Source organism: Mauremys mutica, chromosome 10, assembly GCF_020497125.1.
Source record: "Mauremys mutica isolate MM-2020 ecotype Southern chromosome 10, ASM2049712v1, whole genome shotgun sequence".
In the NCBI taxonomy this organism is placed as follows: Eukaryota; Metazoa; Chordata; order Testudines; family Geoemydidae; genus Mauremys; species Mauremys mutica.
Window position 1 is genome coordinate 33,156,564 of NC_059081.1, and position 25,634 is coordinate 33,182,197.

The window sequence follows — 25,634 nt, forward strand, 5'->3', positions numbered from 1 at the left end:
GGCTCTAACCCACACCTTCATCTGGGTCAGATAGCCCAGATTAAAATCACCACTAAAATGAGCGGATGTTGTGTGGATGGAAGGGAGGTTAGGGGCAACACCCAGAAAAGAGCTGAGGCTAACTCTGCATGGAAACATAACCAGGCTCAGGGAATATCATTGTGTGGGCCCTGTTCTGGAAAGACCCTTACTTAGGGCTTGTTCACACTTACCTTTTATAGCGCTCTAACTTGCTGGCTCAGGGGGGTGATTTTTTAACTTTAAAGCGCTAGTGTAGACAGGCTCCGCAGCTCCCAGCGCTCGGAACTAAATCACTCATGGAGGTGGATTACCAGGAGCGCTGGGAGAGAGCTCGCACGTGACCACGCTCGCACTTCAAAGTGCTGCCGCGGGAGCATTCCCATAGCAGCACTTTGAAGTTTCCAGTGTAGACATACCCTAAGAGTGAAAGGGAGTTCAGTCTGATCAGTTCAGTACTTGGCATGTTTTTTATGTAGGTATCAATCTACCAGTTACTTTAAAACAAACACTTTGTGATATATTGTTTACATCAGTGGTTCCCAAACTTGTTCCGCCGCTTGTGCAGGGAAAGCCCCTGGCGGGCCGAGCCGGTTTGTTTACCTGCCACGTTCCGCAGGTTCGGCTGATCACAGCTCCCAGTGGCCGCGGCTCGCAGCTCCATTCCGCGGTTCGCAGCTCCAGGCCAATGGAGCTGTCTTGTTACCCTTGTCCAAGGGTTACTGTTTTCAGAGCCAAATCCTACTTTGCCTTACTCATTTGAGAAGCTCCATTAAAATCCCTGTTTGGATCAGCACATATGGAGCAAAGCAGGCAGGATTTATCTTGACCATTATCATTACTATCAACATGGGCTCTATCTGAACCTGTAACAGATGTGAAAGTCTTCCAAGATCATAAACATACGTTTGAATCATCGGATCCCATATGGACCTGTATTGCTGCTATTTATGGTTCACGGCACATTTTTCAAAAATGAATTCACATAAACAATGGGAATATAAGTAATTAAAAATCTTATTTTTGATTCTGTGTTTGTACATCTAATAAGTGAAGTTTGATTATATTGTTTTTGGTGTAAAGAAAACATTTGCCCTTAAAAAGCTATTAGACAATTACTGCCAAAAGCCCTAGTGGAGACACAATTATACTATCATAAAAGTGCTTTTGTCAGTATAAGCTGCCTCTACATCAGGATGGTTTTCCAGTATAGTTATAGTAGTATAACTATCCAAGCAAACCTTTTCTAATGTAGACCTGGGCTGATTTAACCTGAAATCTGTGATAATTGTTGAACCTATATGAGAATTATACATTTATTCAAACAACATCTTAACACTGGTTTTCAAATAGTTTTAAAATATTTTATTACAAACAGGAGGAAGACAATACTGATGCTCTTTTTATCAAATGTGAGCAAATCACGAAAGCCATGCTAAAGTAGCAAATCCTATATGTTCACTATAACCTACACTGGTTCCATAGGAGTGACCGCTGCTCCATGGGAACAGCAGGTAGGAGTGCTGCAGATTGCTTTGGCACAGGTCCCCCGAGCCATTCTGTCTTGTGCCAGCAAGATGGCTCCTTGACCCCCTACTGATGCCTTAGGGGAGATTTTTCTCCAGTTGTGTTTAATCAGTTCAAGTGTGGCAGTTTTTAGTCATGCCTTAGCCCACTGCATCTCTCATTGAATTCAAGTGACAGTTTTACCTAAGGACCAGAACAAAGGCTGCAGAATTTGGCCCAAAGTGGATAAGCAGTTGTTTATATTACTGTAAATATGCAGTGGGGAGTAGGGTGGAATTTACCACTTCCACCAGAGCGTACTTTCTCCTTTTCACTTATGCCCTTAGCATTGCTAATAGCATACATTCAGTCAACTGAAATTTCCAGCCTGCAGAAAGCTTACTTGAAACAAATCTCTCTCTGATATTTTACTGATCTTGGTTTCAGCTACTACTAATTCCTGAAGTTTTGCATTGTCATGTGACATGCTGAAACAAAGTACCCATTATTACATTACCTGAAACTAGAGAAGTGTCTTCAAAAGATGTTCCTAATATAATGCTCTGACTGGCCAGACTATTATTCATTTCATCACTCTGCTTCAGCTCCTCCCCTACTTCAGAGGCCAACGGCTCTTCAGCTTCCACATCCTCATCTGTAGTAGCTGGCTGCTTGATCCCATTTTCTTTGTTTTCTGTTTCTAGAAAAGTAATATAATTTGAACTGCATCACAAAACAAGCTCTTTTCACTGAAACGTGCAGCCCACTCTCCAACTGACAACTAAACAGAAAGTCTAATCTCTATTTGCATTTGTCTGAGACAGCACACAGGGGCATAAATGTCCTAAGTGTTGACCTGAGGGTCAAAATATAGGATTTAGATGATCTCTTCAGATACCTACACTGGAAAATTGGACTCACTGTGTTTATAATACTTACTGCCACCATTTCTAGGGGGGGGGGAACAAAAATGTTTGATCTATTTAGGTCTGAAAATAAAATAAAAGCCCAGATTCTGTTTTCCATTATACTTGTATATCCTTGCTGAAGTTAATGGAGTTGCATGGACACAAAGGCAAGCAGGATTCATCCTGTGTTATACTGTGGGTCCATAAATCCAGAAAACATAATAGAGGGTTTGGCTTAACAATGTTCTGTCATTGTTCTGCATTCTTTTAAATGAAAAGACCATCCATCTTTTAAACTGAACCCTGGCGGTACTTTTAGTTTTCAGTGTGGGTACACCGGATGCATAAAAGTTGGAATATTCATTATTGATAACAAAGCAGTTTGATAAATTACATATGAGTGCTCTACACAGAAACACTGGAGAAAGGTGCACTCCAGGGTTTTCCACATTTGTTCATTTATTTAAATTTTTGTTTTTAAAAAGTGGCCTTGTTTTGCAAGATTATTGAATTACTAAGTTTCTCTTATTTTGAGGTTTTTTCACACTTAGTCCTTTTCTGACTACAACTTCAAGAAGCCATTTTCCATTAACAAGTCATTTGGGAGCAGAGAACAGAGAGACAAAATTTTGCCACCTCTCTTTTTCTTACAATGTTCTTGACTACACACCAATGACAGAGGGCCTTTTAGAGTGCTGGATGTCCTTACAATTGTGGAGACATATACAAAAAGGTGGGCAGGTCAACCCCCTCAGGGGGGCCATCATCCACTCTTACCATATCCTACATGCATACAGCATTCCTGACATGGGAAAATATTAACTTTCTGGTGATAACAGCATGATGGACTTGCTGCATACTATTCTATGTAATGTCTTGTTGAGGACTGCATTAGCCCAGGTTACTGAATTAAAGCGCTATGACTCAGGGCAGGTCTACACTATAAACTTGCAACTGTGCAGCTGCACCAATGCAGCTGTAGTGCTTCTGATGAAGATGCTCTAAGCCGATGGGAGAGAGCTCTCTCATTGGCTTAGTAACTCCACCTCTGGGAGAGGTGGTAGGTATGTTGGCGGGAGAAGCTCTCCTGCTGACATAGTGCTGTCTAGTGGGTGAGTTAAAGTCGGTATAACAGCGTCGCTCAAGGGTGTGGATTTTTCACACTATTGAGTGATGTAGTTATACCGAAGTGTGTAGTGTAGACCTGGCCTCAACAGTGCACTAAATTTTCAACTTTTTACCCTGCACAGAGCAATGTTAAAGCTGAAGGTTCAGAAATCTGCAGTTCGTACACAAATAACTTAATACTCTAATTTACATATTTGAGGAATATGCATTACATTGTTTACATAAACAACAGCAAGTGTCCTGATTACTAGAAGTTAAGTCAGACAAAGCTGCTGCATGGAATGAATTTTAGGAACAAATATGCTGCTAGCTGGCTCTGGCATCAACCTGGGTTGACTCCTTGATGCTCTGCCCTGCTTGCAACCTGTCCTGCACTGGGTGGAGGACTGTGGTTGGGTGCTAGTCCCTGATACTAGCTGCTGCTTGCCCTGGGCTGAGAGGGGAATCTGGCTGCTTCCTGCTATTAGTAGGGAGATGCCCCATTAGAGGCCTGGAAGATTCTAATCATAGCCTTGGTGAAGCCCTATGTGCTAACTAAAGACAAACCCCCTGAGCCAGTGTCTCCTCAGCTCTTCAGACTGGGAAGCTGAAGCTGAAATGGGGGGACAGGTCAGAAAACTGATGAAAAAACAGGACCTTCCTGGCCAAACAGGAGACATAACAAATCTGGTACTAAACTTCTAAAAGTCCCAAAAAACTTCTAAAATGTCCCAGCATATGCTGGGTACGATGTAAACCCTGGAACAGACATCTGAGCTGCTGCTTCTTTTTTAGCTGTTGAAGAATCCTGGTCAGCAATCTGGAAAGGATGATCCTAAAACATGACGATCATTCTGTGGTAGTATGAATAGTTAATAGCAGCTGAAACACTAAAGCCCTCTCAATTTTGTCATTTGTTGTTTACTATATTGTATTTAACATCTGAGACCTCTGATTGTCTTACCCATATAGGAGATCTTCAAGAGTACATGCATTGGTAACTAGGGGTTCTTAGGAAGACATAAACCTTTCTGTTGTTCAAGAAACCTGAAACTGTCAGTTTGTGTTTATCAAAAACAATTTTCAGAATGCCTTTGTGCTGAAAATTATATGGATTTTTAAAATACTGTATTCAAAACAAAGTTAATAAAGGTGGGCTGGAAAATATGCAACTCAATTATAATTTTAAGTAGTTAATCTTTATTAAATTTGTCATTTGTCTGATTATGTGTTTAAAAGTCAGTCAGTAAGTAAGAAATTAAGAGCCTTATCCTGACACCTTTATATGAGTAATCCTTAAATAAGTAGTCCCAGTGAAGTGAACTCTGGAATTGGACCCAAAGACTTAGTACAGGCACAAAAAGCAAAGCTGGTGAAAAGTCATAATTTAAACTAGTGAAATAACAATTACCTGGTACATTTCCACTTAGTTCATCTGCAAGGTTTCCATGCTTAGTTTCACGCAGGACAGCCAAAAATGGAGAGAACCAATCTTTCTTCTTTATTATTCTACTTAACAACTCCCGTGCACCTTCCCTATCCCCACGATTTTCAGTTGCAGCTAAGATCTGGTTAAAATAGAAGGGGAAAACAAATCCTCAAAGTAAGATTAAAACCTCAGAACAATTTTTTTTAAAGGCTCAAACAACATAGTAAAGACAAAATGTACAGGACTCTGGCTGTTGTTTTTTTCTTGAAGTTTGAATACACAGAGATAGATAAAAATACAAAACAGGTGAGCCCTTTTTTTTTAAATCAGGAGAGATTTACTGCATTATGTCATCTAGTCCATCTTCATGCAAATGTGATATTGCTCCGTATAGGATATAGCCAGGTTATCTTTAAATCTAATTCAAAATCTGAATAATCTACTGCCACCTCCCTTAGTTTGTGAGGTCCGGCATCAAACGATGATTTCTTTGCAACAGTCTGACCAGTGGTATATTTTAAGGTAGGTGGTATAAATAAAGGCTGAAATAAAGAGGTACTGAAATTGCGGATCCTACTGGCTGCAGGCTGAACCCATGGTACGGCCACATTCTGTGGCACACACGTGCACGCATACACACCCCTCCCCTTAACTGAGAGATGGATCACATGGACCTCCTCTCCTCTTTCACAGTTGGGGGGGGCATATTTCTTCCCATTTGTAGTAAGTACAGGCCCTGATAAAGGCCCAGTATGAGGTCTGAGGCCTGAACTGAAGTAATGAACAAGACTTAGCTAAAGAGCAAAGTAAGGCTGTGAGCTGAAGGCCGGTTCACAGAAGCTGGCAGGAGAAAGGCTGACATAAACATATATTCACCTAGCATATATTCACCTAGCATACCGGAGTATAAACATAGCATTAGAACACATACTGAAACATTCCATAGATAATAAAAGGACAGGCCGACCCTTCCCAATGACAGGGGCAAAAGGGTAAAATGATGGATAGAGTTGTTTTGATCGAACCAACATGTACAAGGTAGAAGGCGGCACCTAAATATGTAGAGGGGTTGTACCTTGCTACGTAGAAAGGTGGCCCCTCAATACGTCAGGTGTGATGTGTAACTTGTTTGTATCTGTGTATAAGAATGCATCCTTGGGGCGGTGCCTTTGTCCAGCCGAGGGGGCAGTGGAAACTCCCGCCACTGACTGAGCTGAGTCCATTGCCAAGAGGCACTTTCTCGTAGTATGCCCTGAATTAGGCTAAGAAACCTAATTGTGTCCGAGGTCGCCATTGTGTCCGAGGGAACTGCCATTGTGTCCGAGGTCGCAATAAACCTAGTCGACGTGACTTTGCATCTTACTGGACTCTGTGGTTATTGGGGGTTTTCGTCGGGTCTGCTGTGTCAGCTATCTGCGCAGAGCTGGGGCAGCACACAGAGGGAACACACGCACGCAGCCGAGTGATATCAACAAGGAGAAAGCAGAGCACCACACCGGTACCACTCTGACAACACCATTTACAGTTGTATAACATCTCCATCGCAACTAAAGCAATTGCTTACATGGAACAATGTATGCATTTTAGCTTGGTGGGTGAAAGTTAATCATAATGTCTAACGTTACTCTTTTCCTGTCCTTTTCCCAGCCCCATCTGTAGATCTTACCAAGGCTTTTGTGCTAGCCAGCAGAAAGGGCCTTTTCTATTTGCTAGGGAGAATTGGTTGCCCCCCAATCCTCCTCAGTCTGATAACATGAACATTACAGTTCAGTCTGATGGTGATCACTCTGATAGCTTTGAAATCTACAGTGGTGTCAGCACCAACACTCTTTGGTATATTCTTCTCTCTGCTGCTTTGTCATGCTTTTTCATCTAGCAAACTGAGGGTGTACATCACCAACAAGATCAGATGGAAAACTCTACAATATCTAGAAAAATTAAACACCTGCTTACAAGAGAACTTCTTTTAGCTGATGATGGAGTACTTGTCATACATGGCGAAGAGGAGCTCCAGCAACTTTGAATATAGTAGAACCTCAGATTTACGAACACCAGAGTCATGAACTGACCAGTCAACCACACACTTCATTTGGAAATAGGCAATCAGGCAGCAGCAGAGACAAAAAAACCCCACATACAGTACAGTATTAAACGTAAACTACTAAAAATAAAATAAAGGAAAAGGAGCAATTTTCTTCTGCATAGTAAAGTTTCAAAGTCATCTTAAGTCAATGTTCAGTTGTAAACTTTTGAAAGTACACCTCTACCCCGATATAATGTGACCCGATATAATACGAATTTGGATATAACGCGGTACAGCAGCTCTCCAGGGGGGTGGGGGTGCACACTCTGGTGGATCAGAGCAAGTTCGATATAACGTGGTTTCACCTATAATGCGGTAAGATTTTTTGGCTCCCAAGGACAGCATTATATCGGGGTAGAGGTGTACAACCATAATGTTTTGTTCAGTTCTGAATAACCTGCATTCCTGAGGTGTTCGTAACTCTGAGGTTCTACTGTAGCTTTGCACTAGCTTATGATAAATTTGGACTGACCAACAGTCTAAAGAAGACAATGATTCTGACACAAGATATGTTGACTGCACCTGAAGTTTTAATAGCTAGCACCACACTAGAAGTTGTACACAAGTTCTGCTTTCTAAGATCAACTGTATCAGATATCTTCTCTCAGGATGAAAAGCTTAATTCTCACATATGGAAGGCAGGCACCACATTTGGGCAGCTGAGCAAGTGTATGTGGGATAATGGGAAATTAATATTGAACACCAAGATATGGGACCACTAAATGTGCATTCTGAGCACCCTGCAGAATGGTGTGAGACCTGGACCGCTTAAAGTAGTCATAAGAAAAAGCTAAACATCTTCCACACCTGCTGTCTTTGCCATGTTCTAAGTATCAAGTAGGAAACCAACGTTCCTCACACCAAAATAATTGAGAAAGCAAAATCGCCAAGTCTAATCATTATACTCCAACACAGACATCTCCATTGGCTTTGTTATCTTCACTGGATGAACACATTCCAAAGGGTCTCCTGTACAGAGAACTTGCAGATGCTCCAAGGCCACTGGGACAACCTAGGTGCAGGTTCAAGGACAGTTGCAAGAGGGATTTGAAAACTTTCAGCACCAACACCGCAAGCTGGGAAGATGCAGCTACGCTAGAGGCTGCACCTGGGGGTTAAAGAGGCTGAAGTCCTACTAATGTGCCATCCCCTGACCCTGTGCTTTATCTGTGGCAAGGACTGTAGCTCAAGAATTAGCTACTTTCGATGCTACAGCATAGCACACAATAACTGTTCTGCTTTGGTGCTTACACTGTTTTTCAAGGCAGATGTTTGCCAAAAAATGAGGATACTTTCTTAAATTATTGCTTAAGCAGACAAGACAATCAAAGGAGGTATTATCCCCATTTTACAGATGTGGAGGAACTGAGACTAAGCGACTTGTGCAAGGTTTCCCAGGAAGTCAGTTGCAGAGCTAGGAACTAAAACATCTCCTGATGCCCAGTCTAATGATTTAAGTAATTTGTCGACTGATAAACAGGCAAAAGCAAACCTATTAAAAGAACGCAACTGGACTTCTCTGTAGCTTTCACATCATTTGTTGAGTTGCCCAAACCATTCACAGGATTTCCCATATTTATGAGACCACTGGCCATAAACTCCACATTTATTTATTTAGTACAGTGTGCTCAGAACTGTACAGTTCAAAGGGTAAAGACTGGGGGCTTGTCTACACTACAAAATTAGGTCGACAACTTAGGTTGGCATACAGCCACCGCAGTAATTCAGTCAGCTATTGGTATCCGCACTACACTCCTTCTGCTGGTGGTTAGTGTGACCAGATGTCCCGATTTGATAGGAACAGTCCTGATTTTGGAGTCTTTTTCTTATATAGACTCCTATTACCCCCCACTCCCATCCCGATTTTTCACATTTGCTGTCTGGTCACCCTACTGGTGGTGCATGCCCTCACCAGGAGCGCTGGCAATGACTTAAGTGGGGCATTGAGGGGCACTAATAGCCAAGTATGGGGCACTGACAGCCAGACAGGGCTCACAGCTGGAGCCCAGTGAAGGGCTCAATTTCATAGCATGGAGCCTACCAAGAGTGAAATTGACATTCTTGTCAGTTTCACAGCTCCAGCTAAGAGCCCCACTTCTGCTTTGAGCCCTGAAACTGACAAGAACAATAGCCAAGAGTCAATGTAAGTAAGGCAGTGTCTACACAGACCCTGCATCACCCAGTTACTGTGACATAAGTGGTGCGCCTCTTGTGGAGGTTGTTATTATGTTGGTGTAGCAGGCCACTTACTTCCAGGGAAGTAGCATTCTAGTGTAGACACTGACTTAATTAGGTCCACATAAGCTGCTTTACCTCAACCTAACTCTGTAGTATAGACCAAGCCATGGTTTTCACCTCAAAAGGCTTACAATCTATGTAAGCCAATCACTCATAATATATACCAGAGAACCCCAAAAATTCCAATCTCAAACTGGTACCTTTTTTACCATACAGAGAGAGAGTCATTGGTTAGTGGATTATTGTTAAAAGATATAGCAGACATATTCTGAGGAGGAATTTGTATGAAAAGATGGTCATCAGGTGTATTATCAGAGAGGGGCTGTTCCAAGTACAAGACACAGCAAGAAAAAAAAAAGGCACCAAATTAACAAATATGGGGGCTGGGGGAGGGAGCGGGAAGAGAGTAGGAAACATGAGCGCAAACATGATGTCCGATTTTATAGGGAGAGTTCCAATTTTGGGGTCTTTTTCTTATATAGGCTCCTATTACCCACCACCCCCTCCCAATTTTTTACATTTGCTGTCTGGTCACCCTATGTTGTACAAGCCCCAGTTATGAGAATCAAACAGGAGTCCTGCGGCCTGAGCAATGGGAGAGGAAGATCAGTTCTGCAGAGGCGTTTTCGCCACCCAGGTCACCTGACGGCTTGTGGGCGGTGGGACCAGAGACCGGGAAGGCCCATTCCTGTACTTCTCTCCTGGGCTCGCTGCCCGGGGAGAGAGGGAAGGAATCCCAGATGCGGCGCTTCTCCCCTGGGAACGGCTGCTGGGGCGGGGCGGGAATCAGGCGAGCAGCGCTCGGCCTGGGTGAGGCTTCCCTTTGACAGGGAGACGATGAGGCTCGTCCCCCCTGCCCGGGAATCCTGCCCCGCACCCCTGCTGCCGGGCAAACAATGCCGCGGTAGCTGCCTCTCCGGCTCTGTGGGTTAAAGGGGTGTGTGGAAACGCAGCAGCTCGGCGGCCAGGCCCAGCACCGGGGGTGGAGGGGGAAGCGATACCTACCCGCTCCAGGTCATCGCCCTGGAAGAGTCTCTTCTCCACACACTTGTTGGCGACCTGCACGCTCTTCAGCTTGTCCACCAGGGTGCCACAGAGCAGCTGCACCAGGTGCACGCACACGTCGTGCTCGGCCTCCTCTGCCGGGGAGGGCAGCTCGCTCAGGCTGGGGTTCACGTAGCAGGCGGCCAGGTCGCTGCCCCCCTGCTGCAGCGCAGTGACAAACTCCTGGATCCAGCCCTGCTGCTGGCAGCCCCGCGCCATCGCGTCCAGCAGCTCCCCAGCCGCCAGCGGGTCGCCCTGCTGCGCAGCGACCGCCCGGATCCGCTCCTTCTCCTGCAGGCTCAGCGTGGCCAGGCGGTCCAGCACCGGTGCCACCCGTATGATCTGCGTGAGCCGGGCCCTGAAGCAGGAGATCAGATAGAGGAACTGCTCCGCAGGCGATAGGGCCGACATCTCTTCTGCGCCCGGAGTCACCATGACAGGGCTGAAGCCACGGAGCTCCCCCTTGCTCAGGGAGTCCCTAGTCCCAGGGAAGGGGGAGGTTCCCTGCGCTTCTCCGGCGTCAGGTCCTAGCCGCTTGGACGGGGGCGGGTGGCTGCGGTTCTCCCCTTGCGCTCGGCCCTTGCTAACCCTCAGCCTTTGCGCTTCTCTCGGGGTCGGTGCGGGCCGGCTAGGGACACGGTGGTGGCCTGGACACGCCTCTCCGGGGTGCCCCGCCCTGTGCCTCCGAAGTTCTGCTGAGTAGGGGACGCGCACGGCGCTTTTAAACTTCGCCAGCCAGCCACTTTCGATTTCGATTCCTGCCGGCTGTTCGGTTTCCAAACGCAAAGGGCTGAGGCATCTTCCTGAGTCCTGCAAACAGCCCAGCACAGGAGCGGAGCTGGGTGGTGTCCCTTGCCGACTCTTGCCGGCAGAGGGGGAAAAGGAAGAGAATACAGAAGGGGGCACAGAAAGGCAAAAATAGTAGCACAGGAGCCAAACAACAGCTCCCCCAAAATCATGAGATTGGTTTAAAATGCATGAGGGGTTTTTAAGTGTGGGATTTGATTTGCCATCTGCTTTCTGAGCCATTAGGTCCCACGCTCTTCACTTTCCAAGCTTTTCTTTACAACCCTGAGGGTCGGTTCTGTATAGGTTCCTCTACCACTCACATCACAATACTGTAGTATCTGAGGGTATGTCTACACTACCAGATTAGTTCGATTTAACTTAATTCGAATTTGCGGAATCGACCTTACAAAGTCGAATTTGTGTGTCCACACTAACGGGGCAAGCGTCGACATTGGAAGCGGTGCACTGTGGGAAGCTATCCCACAGTTCCCGCAGTCCCCGCTGCCCATTTGAATTCTGGGATTTCCCCACAATGCATGCTGGGGGAAAAATGTTTCGAGGGTGGTCTTAGGTAACTGTCATCATTCAACGTGCTTTCAGACGTCTCAAGGGGAGATGGAGGAGCTTACTGACTCGCTCGGATCTCAGCGAAACCAATATCCCCATTGTTATTGCAGCTTGCTGTGTGCTCCACAATCTCTGTGAGAGCAAGGGGGAGACCTTTATGGCGGGATGGGAGGTTGAGGCAAATCGCCTGGCTGCTGATTACGCTCAGCCAGACAACCGTGCAATTAGAAGAGCCCAGCGGGAAGTGCTGTGCATCCGGGAGGCTTTGAAAGCTAGGTTCCTCAGCGAGCAGCGTGACCTGTGACTGTTCAGTTTCTTTACAGAGAAGCTGAACCTGCCCCTGCTTCAGTTACTGTTGACGTTCTTCTGCGGTTACATACCCCGTTCACCACGTTTCCCCCCTTCCAACACACGTTTAAAAATAAAGTTAATGGAACATTGTTAATTAACAATGTTTTCTTTATTAATGAATTCGCGTTAAAGGGTTGAAACAGGGACGCAGACTGTGGTGGGTAGGGTGTGCAGTGATCTTAACACCGCTTCTACACTCGAGGAATGATAGGCTCCTGCTCCTAGAGCGGTCTGCAGTGCCGGACTGGTTGTTTCAACGGAGCCTGCCATCCCTCCTTGTCGGGACTCTGTGTGCGGGGGCTACGTGACCTTGTTGCAGGGGAGGACGATTACAGATTCCCCTGCTGCGTGGCTCTGTGGTCCGGGACAAGGACCGCAGCATAAGTTCTGTAACCGCCCTCTCATGCCACAAAGTCACGTACCCCCCACCCACACAGAACATGGAAAACACCTCCGAGACCGACCAGGGTGCCTACTGACTGCACTGTGTGTATGACCTGCTGTTGATCCTGCCCCCGTGTCTGTACCCTGGTAAAGGTGACTGTCCTATGCAGTTAACAACCCCCTTCCCCCCCCCCCCTTCACAGACAGTCTTCTGTAGAAAAACTTGACGGAAATAGTAATTAACAGCAAACTACTTTTAATAATCAACTACACAGTTAGGGGATGAAACTGGGATTGGGGCTTCGGTGAGCCCAGGAAGGGAAGGACTTCTCAACATTTAGGGAATGAGAGCCTTCTTGTATTTGTGCACTCTGCAGGGGTGCAGTGACAGTTTTCACGGCCCCTGTCGCCCCTCCTTCTTGTTACTTTGGGGGAGGGGGGTTTGGGACTTTGTGGCGGGGGAGGGCGGTTGCAGATACAGTGCAGGGGGGCTCTGTCCTCCTGCCTGCGGTCCTGCAGAACATCCACAAGGCACTGGAGCATGTCAAATTTTCCCTGGGCATTTCCTGTGTGGCTGGTCAAAACATCCAAGCTCGGACTGCTGTCCAAAGCGTCAACAGAGTGGTGCACTGTGGGATAGCTCCCGGAGCTACTAAGGTCGATTTCCGTCCACACATAGCCTAATTCGACATAGCCATGTCGAATTTAGCGCTACTCCCCTCGTCGGGGAGAAGTACAGAATTCGAACTAAAGAGCCCTCTATGTCGAATTAAATGGCTTCCTGGTGTGGACGGGTGCACGATTAATTCGAATTAATGCTGCTAAATTCGAATTAAAGTCCTAGTGTAGACCAGGCCTGAGTGTCCTCCACCCCCTGCAATAAGCAACTTGACTAACATCTGTCATGTTGTTCTCTGGTTTGCTCTCACTCGTTTATCCTCTCTCCAGGGGGAGACTTGTGTGTGAAGTGTTTTGTTTTGGAAGGTCTTTGGGTATTTTTAAATGTGCATGCTGCTGTGTGTCTATGTTAGAGAAGGCAGCTTGAAGAAGCATCCCTTGCTCTGGAAGTGGAAGGAGGTGGGATGTGTGAGGGCCCTTTGTTCCTGACGGAGTTTGCTTCACAACAGCTCTAGAGATGGTTCTGTCAGACAATTTTTACCTTATGGTGAAAGGAGTTGTCAGCTACAATCTTTATCCTGCAGGTCTAAGCAATATATTAGATATCCTGATAGAGCGTCTTGAACTTGACATTCAATGGGAAGCCAGTGTAGAAAGCAGAAAACATGTGAGACATACTGGAGGTAGCCAATGTTGCTGAGGAAGTACATTGTAACATTCTGTATTGGCTGGAGTTTCCTAAGAGCTGACATTTTGACAACCATGTATGTTGCATTGCTTTTTTTCCAGGCAGCAGGTCACAAAAGCACATATTGCTGATGCCAGGTCATCATCCATCAGGATAGAATGGAGTCTCAGCTAACTAAAAATGGTAGGAAGCATGGCTCCCTGATGCTATGTGACAGCTTAGTGTCAGCAAGAAATTCAGGAGCACTTCTAAACTACAGACTGCATTGACCAATTGTGTGTATATGTATTTTAGCCAAGAGTGAATGAAAATCTCTTGTATTTAAAAAAAAACACGTAAATTTCTTAAGTTTGCAGCAATAGTGCGATTTCTTGATTCTAGCAGCTGGAGATTGTAAAAATATCCACTAAATATCACAAGACCAACTTCCAATCACAAGAGCGGCCATACTGGGTCAGACCAAAGGTCCATCAAGCCCAGTATCCTGTCCTCTGACAGTGGCCAATGGCAGGTGCCCCAAAGGGAATGAACAGACAGGTTATAATCAAGTGATCCATGCCCTGTCACCCAATCCCAGCTTCTGCCAAATCAGATCACAAGAATTGACAACACTAAATATGGGAGTAGAAGGGCAAAGACATGGGAGATGGCTAGAGCAGGGGTTCTCAAACTGCGGGTTGGGGCCCCTCAGGGGGTTGCAAGGTTATTACATTGGGGGGTCACGAGCTGTCAGCCTCCACCCCAAACCTCACTTTGCCTCCAGCATTTATAATGGTGTTAAATATATAAACAAGTGTTTTTAATTTATAAGGGGGGTCGCATTCAGAGGCTTGCTATGTGAAAAGGGTTAGCAGTACAATAGTTTCACTCTTCTGTGTCTGTTTTCCCCTTCCGTAAAGTTGTCAAATAATGTTCTCATCTGCTGTGCAAAGAAATTGTGTGTCTTAGTGCTTGTGTACACTCACAGTGCTGCAGTTGTACCGATGCAGCTGTGCCACCGTAGTGAAGACACTACCTATGCCGATGGGAAAGCTTCTCCTGCCAGCGTAGGTATTCCATCTCTCTGAGAGGCGATAGCTATATCAATGTGAGAAGCCCATTTTCCACTCCCCTGAGTGACAGACAGTGGTTTCCCCAGGAATTGAAATTAGGGGAGGTGTTCGAATTTACAGGGGGGGGTGTCAGGACCAATGAAATATATAAAAGAGATATGAATAAAGTAAATGTTGTGTTACGATTATGCAAATTTAACATAAGAATAATGCAAGTTACACCAAAACACATAACAGCTCTAGATTTCTAAAAAAATATACATTTAAAAAAAAGTATTTAATTTAAATTGACTTTTGTAAAGTAAGCCATCATGGGGTAAGAGGGAAGATCCTCTCATGGATCAGTAACTTGGTTAAAAGATGGGAAACAAAGGGTAGGAATAAATTATCAAGTTTTCAGAATGGAGAGAGATAAATAGTGGTATCCCTGAGGGGTCGGTACTGGGACCAGTGCTGTTCAACATATTCATAAATGGTCTGGAAAAATGGGTAAACAGTGAGGCGGCAAAATTTGCAGATGATACAAAACTATTCAAGATAGGTAAGTCCCAGGCAGACTGCAAAGAGCTACAAAGGGATCTCACAAAACTGGGTGACTGGGCAACAAAATGGCAAATTAAATTCAATGTTGATAAATGCAAAGTAATGCACATTGGAAAGCAATCTCAACTATACATACAAAATGATGGCATCTGAATTAGCTGTTAACACTCAAGGAAGAGATCTTGGAGTCATTGTGGATAGATCTCTGAAAACATCCACTCCATGTGCAGCAACAGTCACAAAAGCAAACAATGTTGGGAATCATTAAGAAAGGGATAGATAATAAGAGAGAAAATATCATATTGCCTCTATATAAATCCATGGTACCTGCACACCTTGAATAGTGTGTGTAGATCTGGTCACCCATCCTAAAAAATATATATTGGAATTGGAAAAGGTACAGAGATGGGCAACTAAAATGATGAGGGGTATGAAACAGGAGGAGAGATTAAAGTGACTGGGAATTTTCAGCTTAGAAAAGAGATGACTAATAGGGATATGATAGAGGTCTACAAAATCTTGACTGATGCGAAGAAAGTGAATAAGGAAATTTTATTTAATCCTTCACATAACACAAGAACTAGCAATGAAATTAATAGGCAGCAGATTTAAAAAAAAACAAAAGGAAGTATTTCTTCACACAATATAAAGTCAACCCAGGGAACTCTTTGCCAGGTGATGCTATGAAGACCAAAACTATAACAGGATTTTAAAAAGAACTAGATAAATTCCTGGAGAACAGGTCCATCTGTGGCTATTAGCCAGGATGAGAGGGATGCAACGCCATACTCTGAGTGTCCCTAGCCTGTTTGCCAGAATCTGGGAATGGGCAACAGGGGATGGATCACTTGATGATTCCCTGGTCTATTCATTCCCTCTGAAACACCTGGCCTTGACCACTGTTGTAAGACAAGGTACTGGGCTATATGGACCATGGGTCTGACCCAGTATGACCATTCTTATGTAAAAATTAATTATAATAAAAATGTTTAATACAGAAACTCCCCAACATAATGACCTCCCAAGATAGCAACAATGTGAGATAACAACCTTGGCAAATACTGCATTTTAAAAATCTTGGCCTACTGGGAAACATATTTATATAAGTTTCCATTTCCAGTCACAAATCTAGCATTCTGGAGCAAAGTGACTAAAATATAGTCCAACAAACAAATGCTTATTTAACATGCCCCTCACTTTTCCCTCCACCGCACTCCACTCACCGGTGTTGTCCTTGGTCAGTGGAGACTCAGAGTTCAGAGGTGCTTTCACGTGAGTACACCTTCCAGGTGGGGGACAAAAAGGCACAGTTCGCTCTGGCCATGGCTGTTCGTTGTGCCACCGTTCACTCCACCGCTCTGTTGCCAATGGCCCTGCACAGTCACCTTCTGCTGTCACCTACCACTGTGACCTCTGCGAGTTGGTCTCTTGAGGTTCCACCAGCTCTCAGTGATTTCAGCTGCAGTGGTCACTTAACAGAACAAAAGACTATCTATGGAGCCTAATCAGCTCTGTCTTTAAACAGTGGAGAGGGACAGGTCCCCACCCTTTCTCTTGATGCCTTCAAATCATCACAGACTAAGTACAGTTCTACTGCCCTTTACTCATACAATAAGAACAACATTTCATTTCCCCCGCCCCCCCCCCACATTCAAGTGGTCTGTAACCCAACCCCAGCCAAAATCTATCACTTAGACAACACAGCTCTCTTTGCTGGATACCTAGGTAGATTAGGTGTGAATGTAAATATAATCTGGCCCTGAAGCCTTAGCCCCCAGCTCATCACTAGCTGTCAGGGAGAGCTCATTTAGATTTTGCTTACAAATCATCATTTGAAATTATTAGGTTGGCCAACATCACCGAAATGAATGCACTGACATCATAAAAAACAGCTGTATAAGGAAGCAAGGAAGCTAGTCTATGTTCATACTTTTCAAATCTATTATACTTTTTCAGATACACATATTTTATCATACACTGTATAAGCTTCTAAAGTGTGTATTAATGTTTCCGTTTAAATTCAGATTTCCAAACAGTCACTAAATTGGTATGTAACTAGCTCACAAAACTGGGGGTGGGGGTGTTGGGAAAATTCAGGGGTGGTGTACACCCCCCCCCTGGGGGGGTGTAGGGAAATCACTGGTGACGGAGTTATACTGACATAAATCTGTAACATTTTATTTAGTCTTTGTGACTTCCAAACTTTGATGAAAGACTCTATGGGCCTAATACAGATTCCATTGATGTCAATGAGATTTTTCCATAGATTTCAGTGGGCTTTGGCCCAAAGAAGGCAAAGTGTTAAATACTTCAAAACATATCTAAGTGGCATATGAAATTCATTGTTAATAAGTGCAAAGTAATGCACATTAGAAAATATAATCCCAACTGTACACACAAAATGATGGATTCTAATTTAGCTGTTACCACTCAAGAAAGTGAGCTTGGAGTCAACACAGATAGTTCTCTGAAAACATCTGCTCAATGTACAGCAGCATAAGCCAACAGAATGTTAAGAACCCTTAGGAAAGGAATAGATAATAAGACAGAAAATATCATGATGCCATGATATAAATCCATGGTATGCCCACACCTTGAATACTGCATGCCTTTCTGGTCACTCCATCTCAAAAGGGAAGATATTAGAATTGGATAAGGTACAGATAAGGGCAACGAAAATGATTAGCTCCCATATGGGGAGAGATTAAAAAGACTGGGACTGTTCATCTTTGAAAAGAGACAACTAAGGAGGGATATGGTAAAGGTCTATAAAATCATGGTGTGGAGAAAGTGAATAGAGAAGTGTTATTTTTTTTTACCCTTTCACACAATACAAAAAAACAATGATATTAATAGGTATCAGATTTAATGCAAGCAAGAGGAAGTACTTTTTCACACAATGCACAACTAATCTGTGGAACTCATTGCCATCAGATGCTGTGATGGCCAAAAGTATAACTCGGTTCAGAAAAGAATTAAATAAGTTCATGGAGGATAGGTCCATAAATGGCTATTAGCCAAGATGGTCAGGGGCACTACCCCATAATCTGGGTGTCCCTAAACCTCTGACTGCTAGAAGGATGGGACTAGACAACAGGGGATGGATCACTTGATAATAGACCTGTTCTATTAATTCTCTCTGAATTATTTGGTGCTGGCCACTGTTGGAAAATAGGATACTGAGCTAGATGGACCATTGGTCTGACCCAGTATGGTCATTCTTATGTTCTTAAGTAGAGCTGTAACTAGATATGTACATAGAAACTCTCTCTTCTGTTTTATAGTTCTTTGTTTTTCTCTTTCAACACTGTTTGCTTTCTATTTCCCTTTTCTGTACTCCCATTCTGGGTTTTGGTTTCATTTCACTCTGTGCTGTTTGGTTCGATTGTTGTCTCTTACTGTTCCTTTTTATTTCTGGTTTGTTCCAGGTCTGTTCAGAACCTATATTCCCTAAGATTTCATAATAATGCTCCTCGGACTTTCCTCTGATACTTCTTTCCAACACATTACCATCACCAGTCACTGCACATTCCCTCCCTGAGTTTTTACATTTTCTGATTTTGACTTTCATTCTCCTTCACAATTAGGAACAGAGCTTTCCAACCTAAAGATCCTTGTTGCTAAGTAACATCTTCACCCACCCTACTTGTTCCGAGCATCCTTGTTGCCATGGCACCTTTGGTTAGCACAAGCACAAGTCATTATTCCTTGAACAGGGCTATAGGGAAATAGATGGTAGGGAGCCATATTTTTAAAGTTATTTAGGTACCTACAGATTCAGATAGGTGCCTAACCTAGTACCTTGTGGGATTTTCAAAAGCACATTAAAAATGTTTTCATTTTAGTAAAAGGGGGAGTTTGTTAAAATTTCTAAACTAAGACATGCTGGAATCCATTCCATATATATATATGGAGTTTTATAAAAGTATCATTACAGCCACACCTGACAGCAAAGCTACAGTTCATGACTACAACTTTTTTATTATAACTGTTTTTCTTGGGTTAAGATCCATCATTTTAATTTGTAAATTAAGATAAAACCAGGTATAAGCATAATAGACTGTTTCCCCACCCCAGGAAAGACTGATATTACACACTGAGGGCTAGATTTATAAAGGGACTCAGGCATTGTGACAGTAAGCATTACAACACCTAACTTTTAGGTGCCTAGAAAAAAAGCCACTGGAATCCACAAAATCTGAGTCTAGCACCTAGGCTCTCTATATAACGAATGGGGAAAAGATAGGTGCCTAAGAATGGGATTTGCCAAAGCCAGCATGCAAAGTGGGGACCTGAGTAAACTAGCCAAAGGGAGATACTGATGAGAGGGGTGTGTCCTAAGCCCCATTCTTCACACAAACGTGGGTACCTAAATCTAGGCTGGAGGGAGGAACCTATTTCTATTTGAGATTCACAGCCAGGAACCCTCTTCTGGAAGCAGACACCTAAGTATTTTTTGAAGATGCTTCCTCCCATCGGCATAGGTACTCCACCAAATCCATATTTGCATAAAATCCATAAATGATTTAGTTTTAATTATGTAAAAAAAAAAAAAAAGAGAGAGAGAGAGAGAGAGAAAAGATTAATTAAATCCAGCTCTCAAAAGCTGGGAAATGCCAGAGTTATGGTTTCTTGGGCAAACTTAATTATGCCCTATTGTGCATCCAATTTGTACCCTAGGTCAAGTACCCAGAGGGAAAAAAACAGTATACGATTGTGTAATTAAAGACTATATCACAATGCACTCACACAAGGAGGAAAGTATGGGCAATCATAAACTTTTGAGTTCTTGACTTTGCAACCTAGAGTTCTTTTAATGGAGTATTTTTGTAAGTAATTCCCTAGTTTTAAAGCAGGGGTAGGCAACCTATGGCACGCAAGCTGATTTTCAGTGGCACTCACGCTGCCTGGGTCCTGGCTACCAGACCGGGGGGGTCTGCATTTTAATTTAATTTTAAATGAAGCTTCTTAAACATTTTGAAAACCTTGTTTATTTTACAACACTAGTTTAGTTATATAATATATATACTTGTAGAGAGAGACCTTCTAAAAAAAATTAAAATGTATTACTGGCATGCGAAACCTTAAATTAGAGTGAATAAATGAAGACTCGGCACACCACTTCTGAAAGGTTGCTGACCCGTTTTAAAGGAAGGAGGTAAAAACAAATTCCATTATTTACACCTGTCACATCCAAGCCTCATGTTGCATCAACAGCAGACTTTAAACCTTCAGTACTTCAACACAGACTATTACAATTTGACCTATAGACTAATTACATTAGTTAATGGGAGGAGAATACTTATCCCAGACAATGAAGGACTGCTGACAGTATGTGACAGATCTGGGGGATGGCCCAACTGTCTCCTCTTTCACACTGGAGAGAGGTGATTGCCCCTACATTGGGGAGATGGATTCTTGGGACCTCTTGCTGAATCCAGGGGTGTTGTCAGGGAGGGGCTGGAGCTCTGACTGGCTCTTTCCTCACTGCCACTACAGTTACTCCCACGCATTCCGAATACAGTTTGCTACTGCTGCTGCATTGACTCTAGTGGTGGGGTGGCTCTTTCAAAAGTTTACATTTGATTATTATTTTGACATGCTGCCAAAAAATGTTGGGGAATGCAAGTGGCAGAAAGGAAATAGTGATTTTTAGTATTTATAGCTCAGCTAGACTTGAATTGAATTTTGTGGGACAAAGGAAAAGGACTTCTCTAGCCCAATGACTTTTGCCCGGCAAATTTCAAATGCCTGCTGTAAACATAAGAACATAAGAAAGGCCGTACCAGGTCAGACCAAAGGTCCATCTAGCCCAGTATCTGTCTACCGACAGTGGCCAATGCCAGGTGCCCCAGAGGGAGTGAACCTAACAGGCAATGATCAAGTGATCTCTCTCCTGCCATCCATCTCCATCCTCTGACGAACAGAGGCTAGGGACACCATTCTTACCCATCCTGGCTAATAGCCATTTATGGACTTAGCCACCATGAATTTATCCAGTCCCCTTTTAAACATTGTTATAGTCCTAGCCTTCACAACCTCCTCAGGTAAGGAGTTCCACAAGTTGACTGTGCGCTGCGTGAAGAAGAACTTCCTTTTATTTGTTTTAAACCTGCTGCCTATTAATTTCATTTGGTGACCCCTAGTTCTTGTATTATGGGAATAAGTAAATAACTTTTCCTTATCCACTTTCTCAACATCACTCATGATTTTATATACCTCTATCATGTCCCCCCTTAGTCTTCTCTTTTCCAAGCTGAAGAGTCCTAGCCTCTTTAATCTTTCCTCGTAGGGGACCCTCTCTAAACCCCTAATCATTTTAGTTGCCCTTTTCTGAACCTTTTCTAGTGCTAGAATATCTTTTTTGAGGTGAGGAGACCACATCTGTACACAGTATTCGAGATGTGGGCATACCATGGATTTATATAAGGGCAATAATATATTCTCAGTCTTGTTCGCTATCCCCTTTTTAATGATTCCTAACATCCTGTTTGCTTTTTTGACCGCCTCTGCACACTGCGTGGACATCTTCAGAGAACTATCCACGATGACGCCAAGATCTTTTTCCTGACTCGTTGTAGCTAAATTAGCCCCCATCATGTTGTATGTATAGTTGGGGTTATTTTTTCCAATGTGCATTACTTTACATTTATCCACATTAAATTTCATTTGCCATTTTGTTGCCCAATCACTTAGTTTTGTGAGATCTTTTTGAAGTTCTTCACAATCTGCTTTGGTCTTAACTATCTTAAGTAGTTTAGTATAATCTGCAGACTTTGCCACCTCACTGTTTACCCCTTTCTCCAGATCATTTATGAATAAATTGAATAGGATTGGTCCGAGGACTGACCCTTGGGGAACACCACTAGTTACCCCTCTCCATTCTGAGAATTTACCATTAATTCCTACCCTTTGTTCCCTGTCCTTTAACCAGTTCTCAATCCATGAAAGGACCTTCCCTTTTATCCCATGACAGCTTAATTTACGTAAGAGCCTTTGGTGAGGGACCTTGTCAAAGGCTTTCTGGAAATCTAAGTACACTATGTCCACCGGATCCCCCTTGTCCACATGTTTGTTGACCCCTTCAAAGAACTCTAATAGATTAGTAAGACATGATTTCCCTTTACAGAAACCATGTTGACTATTGCTCAAGAGTTTATGTTTTTCTACGTGTCTGACAATTTTATTCTTTACTATTGTTTCAACTAATTTGCCCGGTACCGACGTTAGACTTACCGGTCTGTAATTGCCGGGATCACCCCTAGAGCCCTTTTTAAATATTGGCGTTACATTAGCTAACTTCCAGTCATTGGGTACCGAAGCCGATTTAAAGGACAGGTTACAAACCTTAGTTAATAGTTCTGCAACTTAACATTTGAGTTCTTTCAGAACTCTTGGGTGAATGCCATCTGGTCCCGGTGACTTGTTAATGTTGAGTTTATCAATTAATTCCAAAACCTCCTCTAGTGACACTTCAATCTGTGACAGTTCCTCAGATTTGTCACCTACAAAAGCCAGCTCAGGTTTGGGAATCTCCCTAACATCCTCAGCCGTGAAGACTGAAGCAAAGAATCCATTTAGTTTCTCCGCAATGACTTTATCGTCTTTAAGCGCTCCTTTTGTATTTTGATCATCAAGGGGCCCCACTGGTTGTTTAGCAGGCTTCCTGCTTCTGATGTACTTAAAAAACATTTTGTTATTACCTTTGGAGTTTTTGGCTAGCCGTTCTTCAAACTCCTCTTTGGCTTTTCTTATTACACTCTTGCACTTAAGTTGGCAGTGTTTGTGCTCCTTTCTATTTGCCTCACTAGGATTTGACTTCCACTTTTTAAAGGAAGTCTTTTTATCTCTCACTGCTTCTTTTACATGGTTGTTAAGCCATGGTGGCTCTTTTTTAGTTCTTTTACTGTTTTTCTTAATTTGGGGTATACATTGAAGTTGGGCCTCTATTATGGTGTCTTTAAAAAGGGCCCATGCAACTTTAGTCACTGTACCTTTTAACTTTTGTCTAACTAACCCCCCCATTTTTGTATAGTTCCCCCTTTTGAAATTAAATGCCACAGTGTTGGGCAGTTGAGGTGTTCTTCCCACCACAGGGATGTTGAATGCTATTGTATTATGGTCACTCTTTCCAAGCGGTCCTGCTATAGTTACCTCTTGGACCAGCTCCTGCGCTCCACTCAGGATTAAATCTAGAGTTGCCTCTCCCCTTGTGGGTTCCCGTACCAGCTGCTCCATGAAGCAGTCATTTAAAGTATCGAGAAATTTTATCTCTGCATTTCATCCTGAAGTGAAATGTTCCCAGTCAATATGGGGATAATTGAAATCCCCCACTATTATTGGGTTCTTAATTTTGATAGCCTCTCTAATTTCCCTTAGCATTTCATCATCACTATTACTGTCCTGGTCAGGTGGTCGATAATAGATCCCTAATGTTATATTTTTACTAGAGCATGAAATTTCTATCCATAGAAACTCTATGGAACATGTGGATTCGCTTACGATTTTTACTTCATTTGAATATACACTTTCTTTCACATATAGTGCCACTCCTCCCCCTGCACGACCTGTTCTGTCCTTCCGATATATTTTGTACCCCGGAATGATTGTGTCCCATTGATTGCTCTCAGTCCACCAGGTTTCTGTGATGCCTATTATATCTATATCCTCCTTTATCACAAGGCACTCTAGTTCACCCATCTTATTATTTAGACTTCTGGCATTTGTGTACAAGCACTTTAAAAACTTGTCCCTGTTTATTAGCCTGCCTTTTTCTGATGTGCCAGATTCTTTTTAATGTGACTGTTTATCATCTAATCCGGCCCTTACATTATACTTTTCAGTCCTCTGCTCCTGACTATAACCTGGAGATTCTCTATCATCAGACTCTCCCCTAAGAGAAGTCTGTGTCCGATCCACACGCTCCTCTGCAGGAGTCGGCTTTCCCCCATCTCCTAGTTTAAAAACTGCTCTACAACCTTTTTAATGTTTAGTGCCAGCAGTCTGGTTCCACTTTGGTTTAGGTGGAGCCCATCTCTCCTGTATAGGCTCGTCCCATCCCAGAAGTTTCCCCAGTTCCTAATGAACGTGAACCCCTCCTCTCTACACCATCGTCTCATCCACGCATTGAGACTCTGAAGCTCTGCCTGCCTACCTGGCCCTGCGCGTGGAACTGGGAGCATTTCTGAAAATGCCACCATAGAGGTCCTGGATTTCAGTCTCTTCCCTAGCAGCCTAAATTTGGCTTCCAGGACATCTCTCCTACCCTTCCCTATGTCATTGGTACCTACATCTACCACGACCACCGGCTCCTCCCCAGCACTACACATAAGTCTATCTAGATGCCTCGAGAGATCCGCAACCTTCGCACCAGGCAGGCAAGTCACCATACGGTTCTCCCGGTCATCACAGACCCAGCTATCTACATTTCTAATAATCGAATCTCCCATTACTAACACCTGCCTTTTCCTAGAAACTGGAGTTCCCTCCCCCGGAGAGGCAACCTCAGTGCGAGAGGCAACCCCAGCACCATCTGGAAGGAGGGTCCCAACTACGGGAAGGTTTCCCTCTGCTCCCATTGACTGCTCTACTTCCCTGGGCCGTTCTTCCTCCTCAACAGCACAGGAGCTGTCTGAGCGGAGGTGGGACAATTCTACATTGTCCCGGAAAGCCTCATCAACATACCTCTCTGCCTCTCTTAGCTCCTCCAGTTCCGCCACCCTGGCCTCCAAAGTCCGTACATGGTCTCTGAGGGCCAGGAGCTCCTTGCACCGACTGCACACATACGCCACCCGCCCACAGGGCAGGTAATCATACATGCAACACTCAGTGCAATAAACTGGATAGCCCCCACTCTGCTGCTGGGCTTCTGCCTGCATTGTCTCCTAGTTAGTGGAAGGGTGGTTTACAGAAAGGAGTTTTGGAATGTGGTTCGGTTTACAAGTTTTAGGGGGGGGCCACAGGGAAGGGGTTACGGCCGGCGAGGGACTCCCACTCCCCTTCTAAACTCCCTTGCGAAACTCCCTGTTAGCAGCCCCTGTTCGCAAAGCTCCCTGGTCACTTGTGCACGGCTTTATAAAGTCCTGGCCTGAGTGAATGCCCCGCCCACTGATTAAGGCTCAGCCAATTACCAGACCCCTGCAACTCACCAGCTGCTGTGGTACAGAGGGATCCCCACAGCTCTCCACTGTCGAGGGTCGCCGGGGAATTTCCACGGCTCCTCGCGTTGCGGTGGGCAGGGGTACCCCCGCAACTCCCATCTACAGATGGGGTGGGGGCTTGGATCTCCCAGCCACCCAGCATCTGCCCA

General features: G+C 44.1%; 1 protein-coding gene across 2 annotated transcripts in view; it reads right to left on the reverse strand.

The window, feature by feature from the left end:
* Positions 1 to 25,634, reverse strand: part of IFIH1 (interferon induced with helicase C domain 1) — a 56,272-nt gene that overhangs the window by 26,105 nt on the left and 4,533 nt on the right. The window contains exons 1-3 of one of the 2 annotated variants that reach the window (XM_045032065.1): positions 10,295 to 10,974; positions 4,951 to 5,107; positions 2,042 to 2,224 (exon numbers count right to left, since the gene is read on the reverse strand). In XM_045032065.1, coding sequence (XP_044888000.1) covers positions 2,042 to 2,224; positions 4,951 to 5,107; positions 10,295 to 10,768 — 814 coding nt within the window. In that variant the 5' untranslated portion in view covers positions 10,769 to 10,974. Of the gene's footprint in view, positions 1 to 2,041; positions 2,225 to 4,950; positions 5,108 to 10,294; positions 10,975 to 25,634 lie in introns of those variants that run through there. The other variant, XM_045032066.1, reaches the window with a different exon arrangement.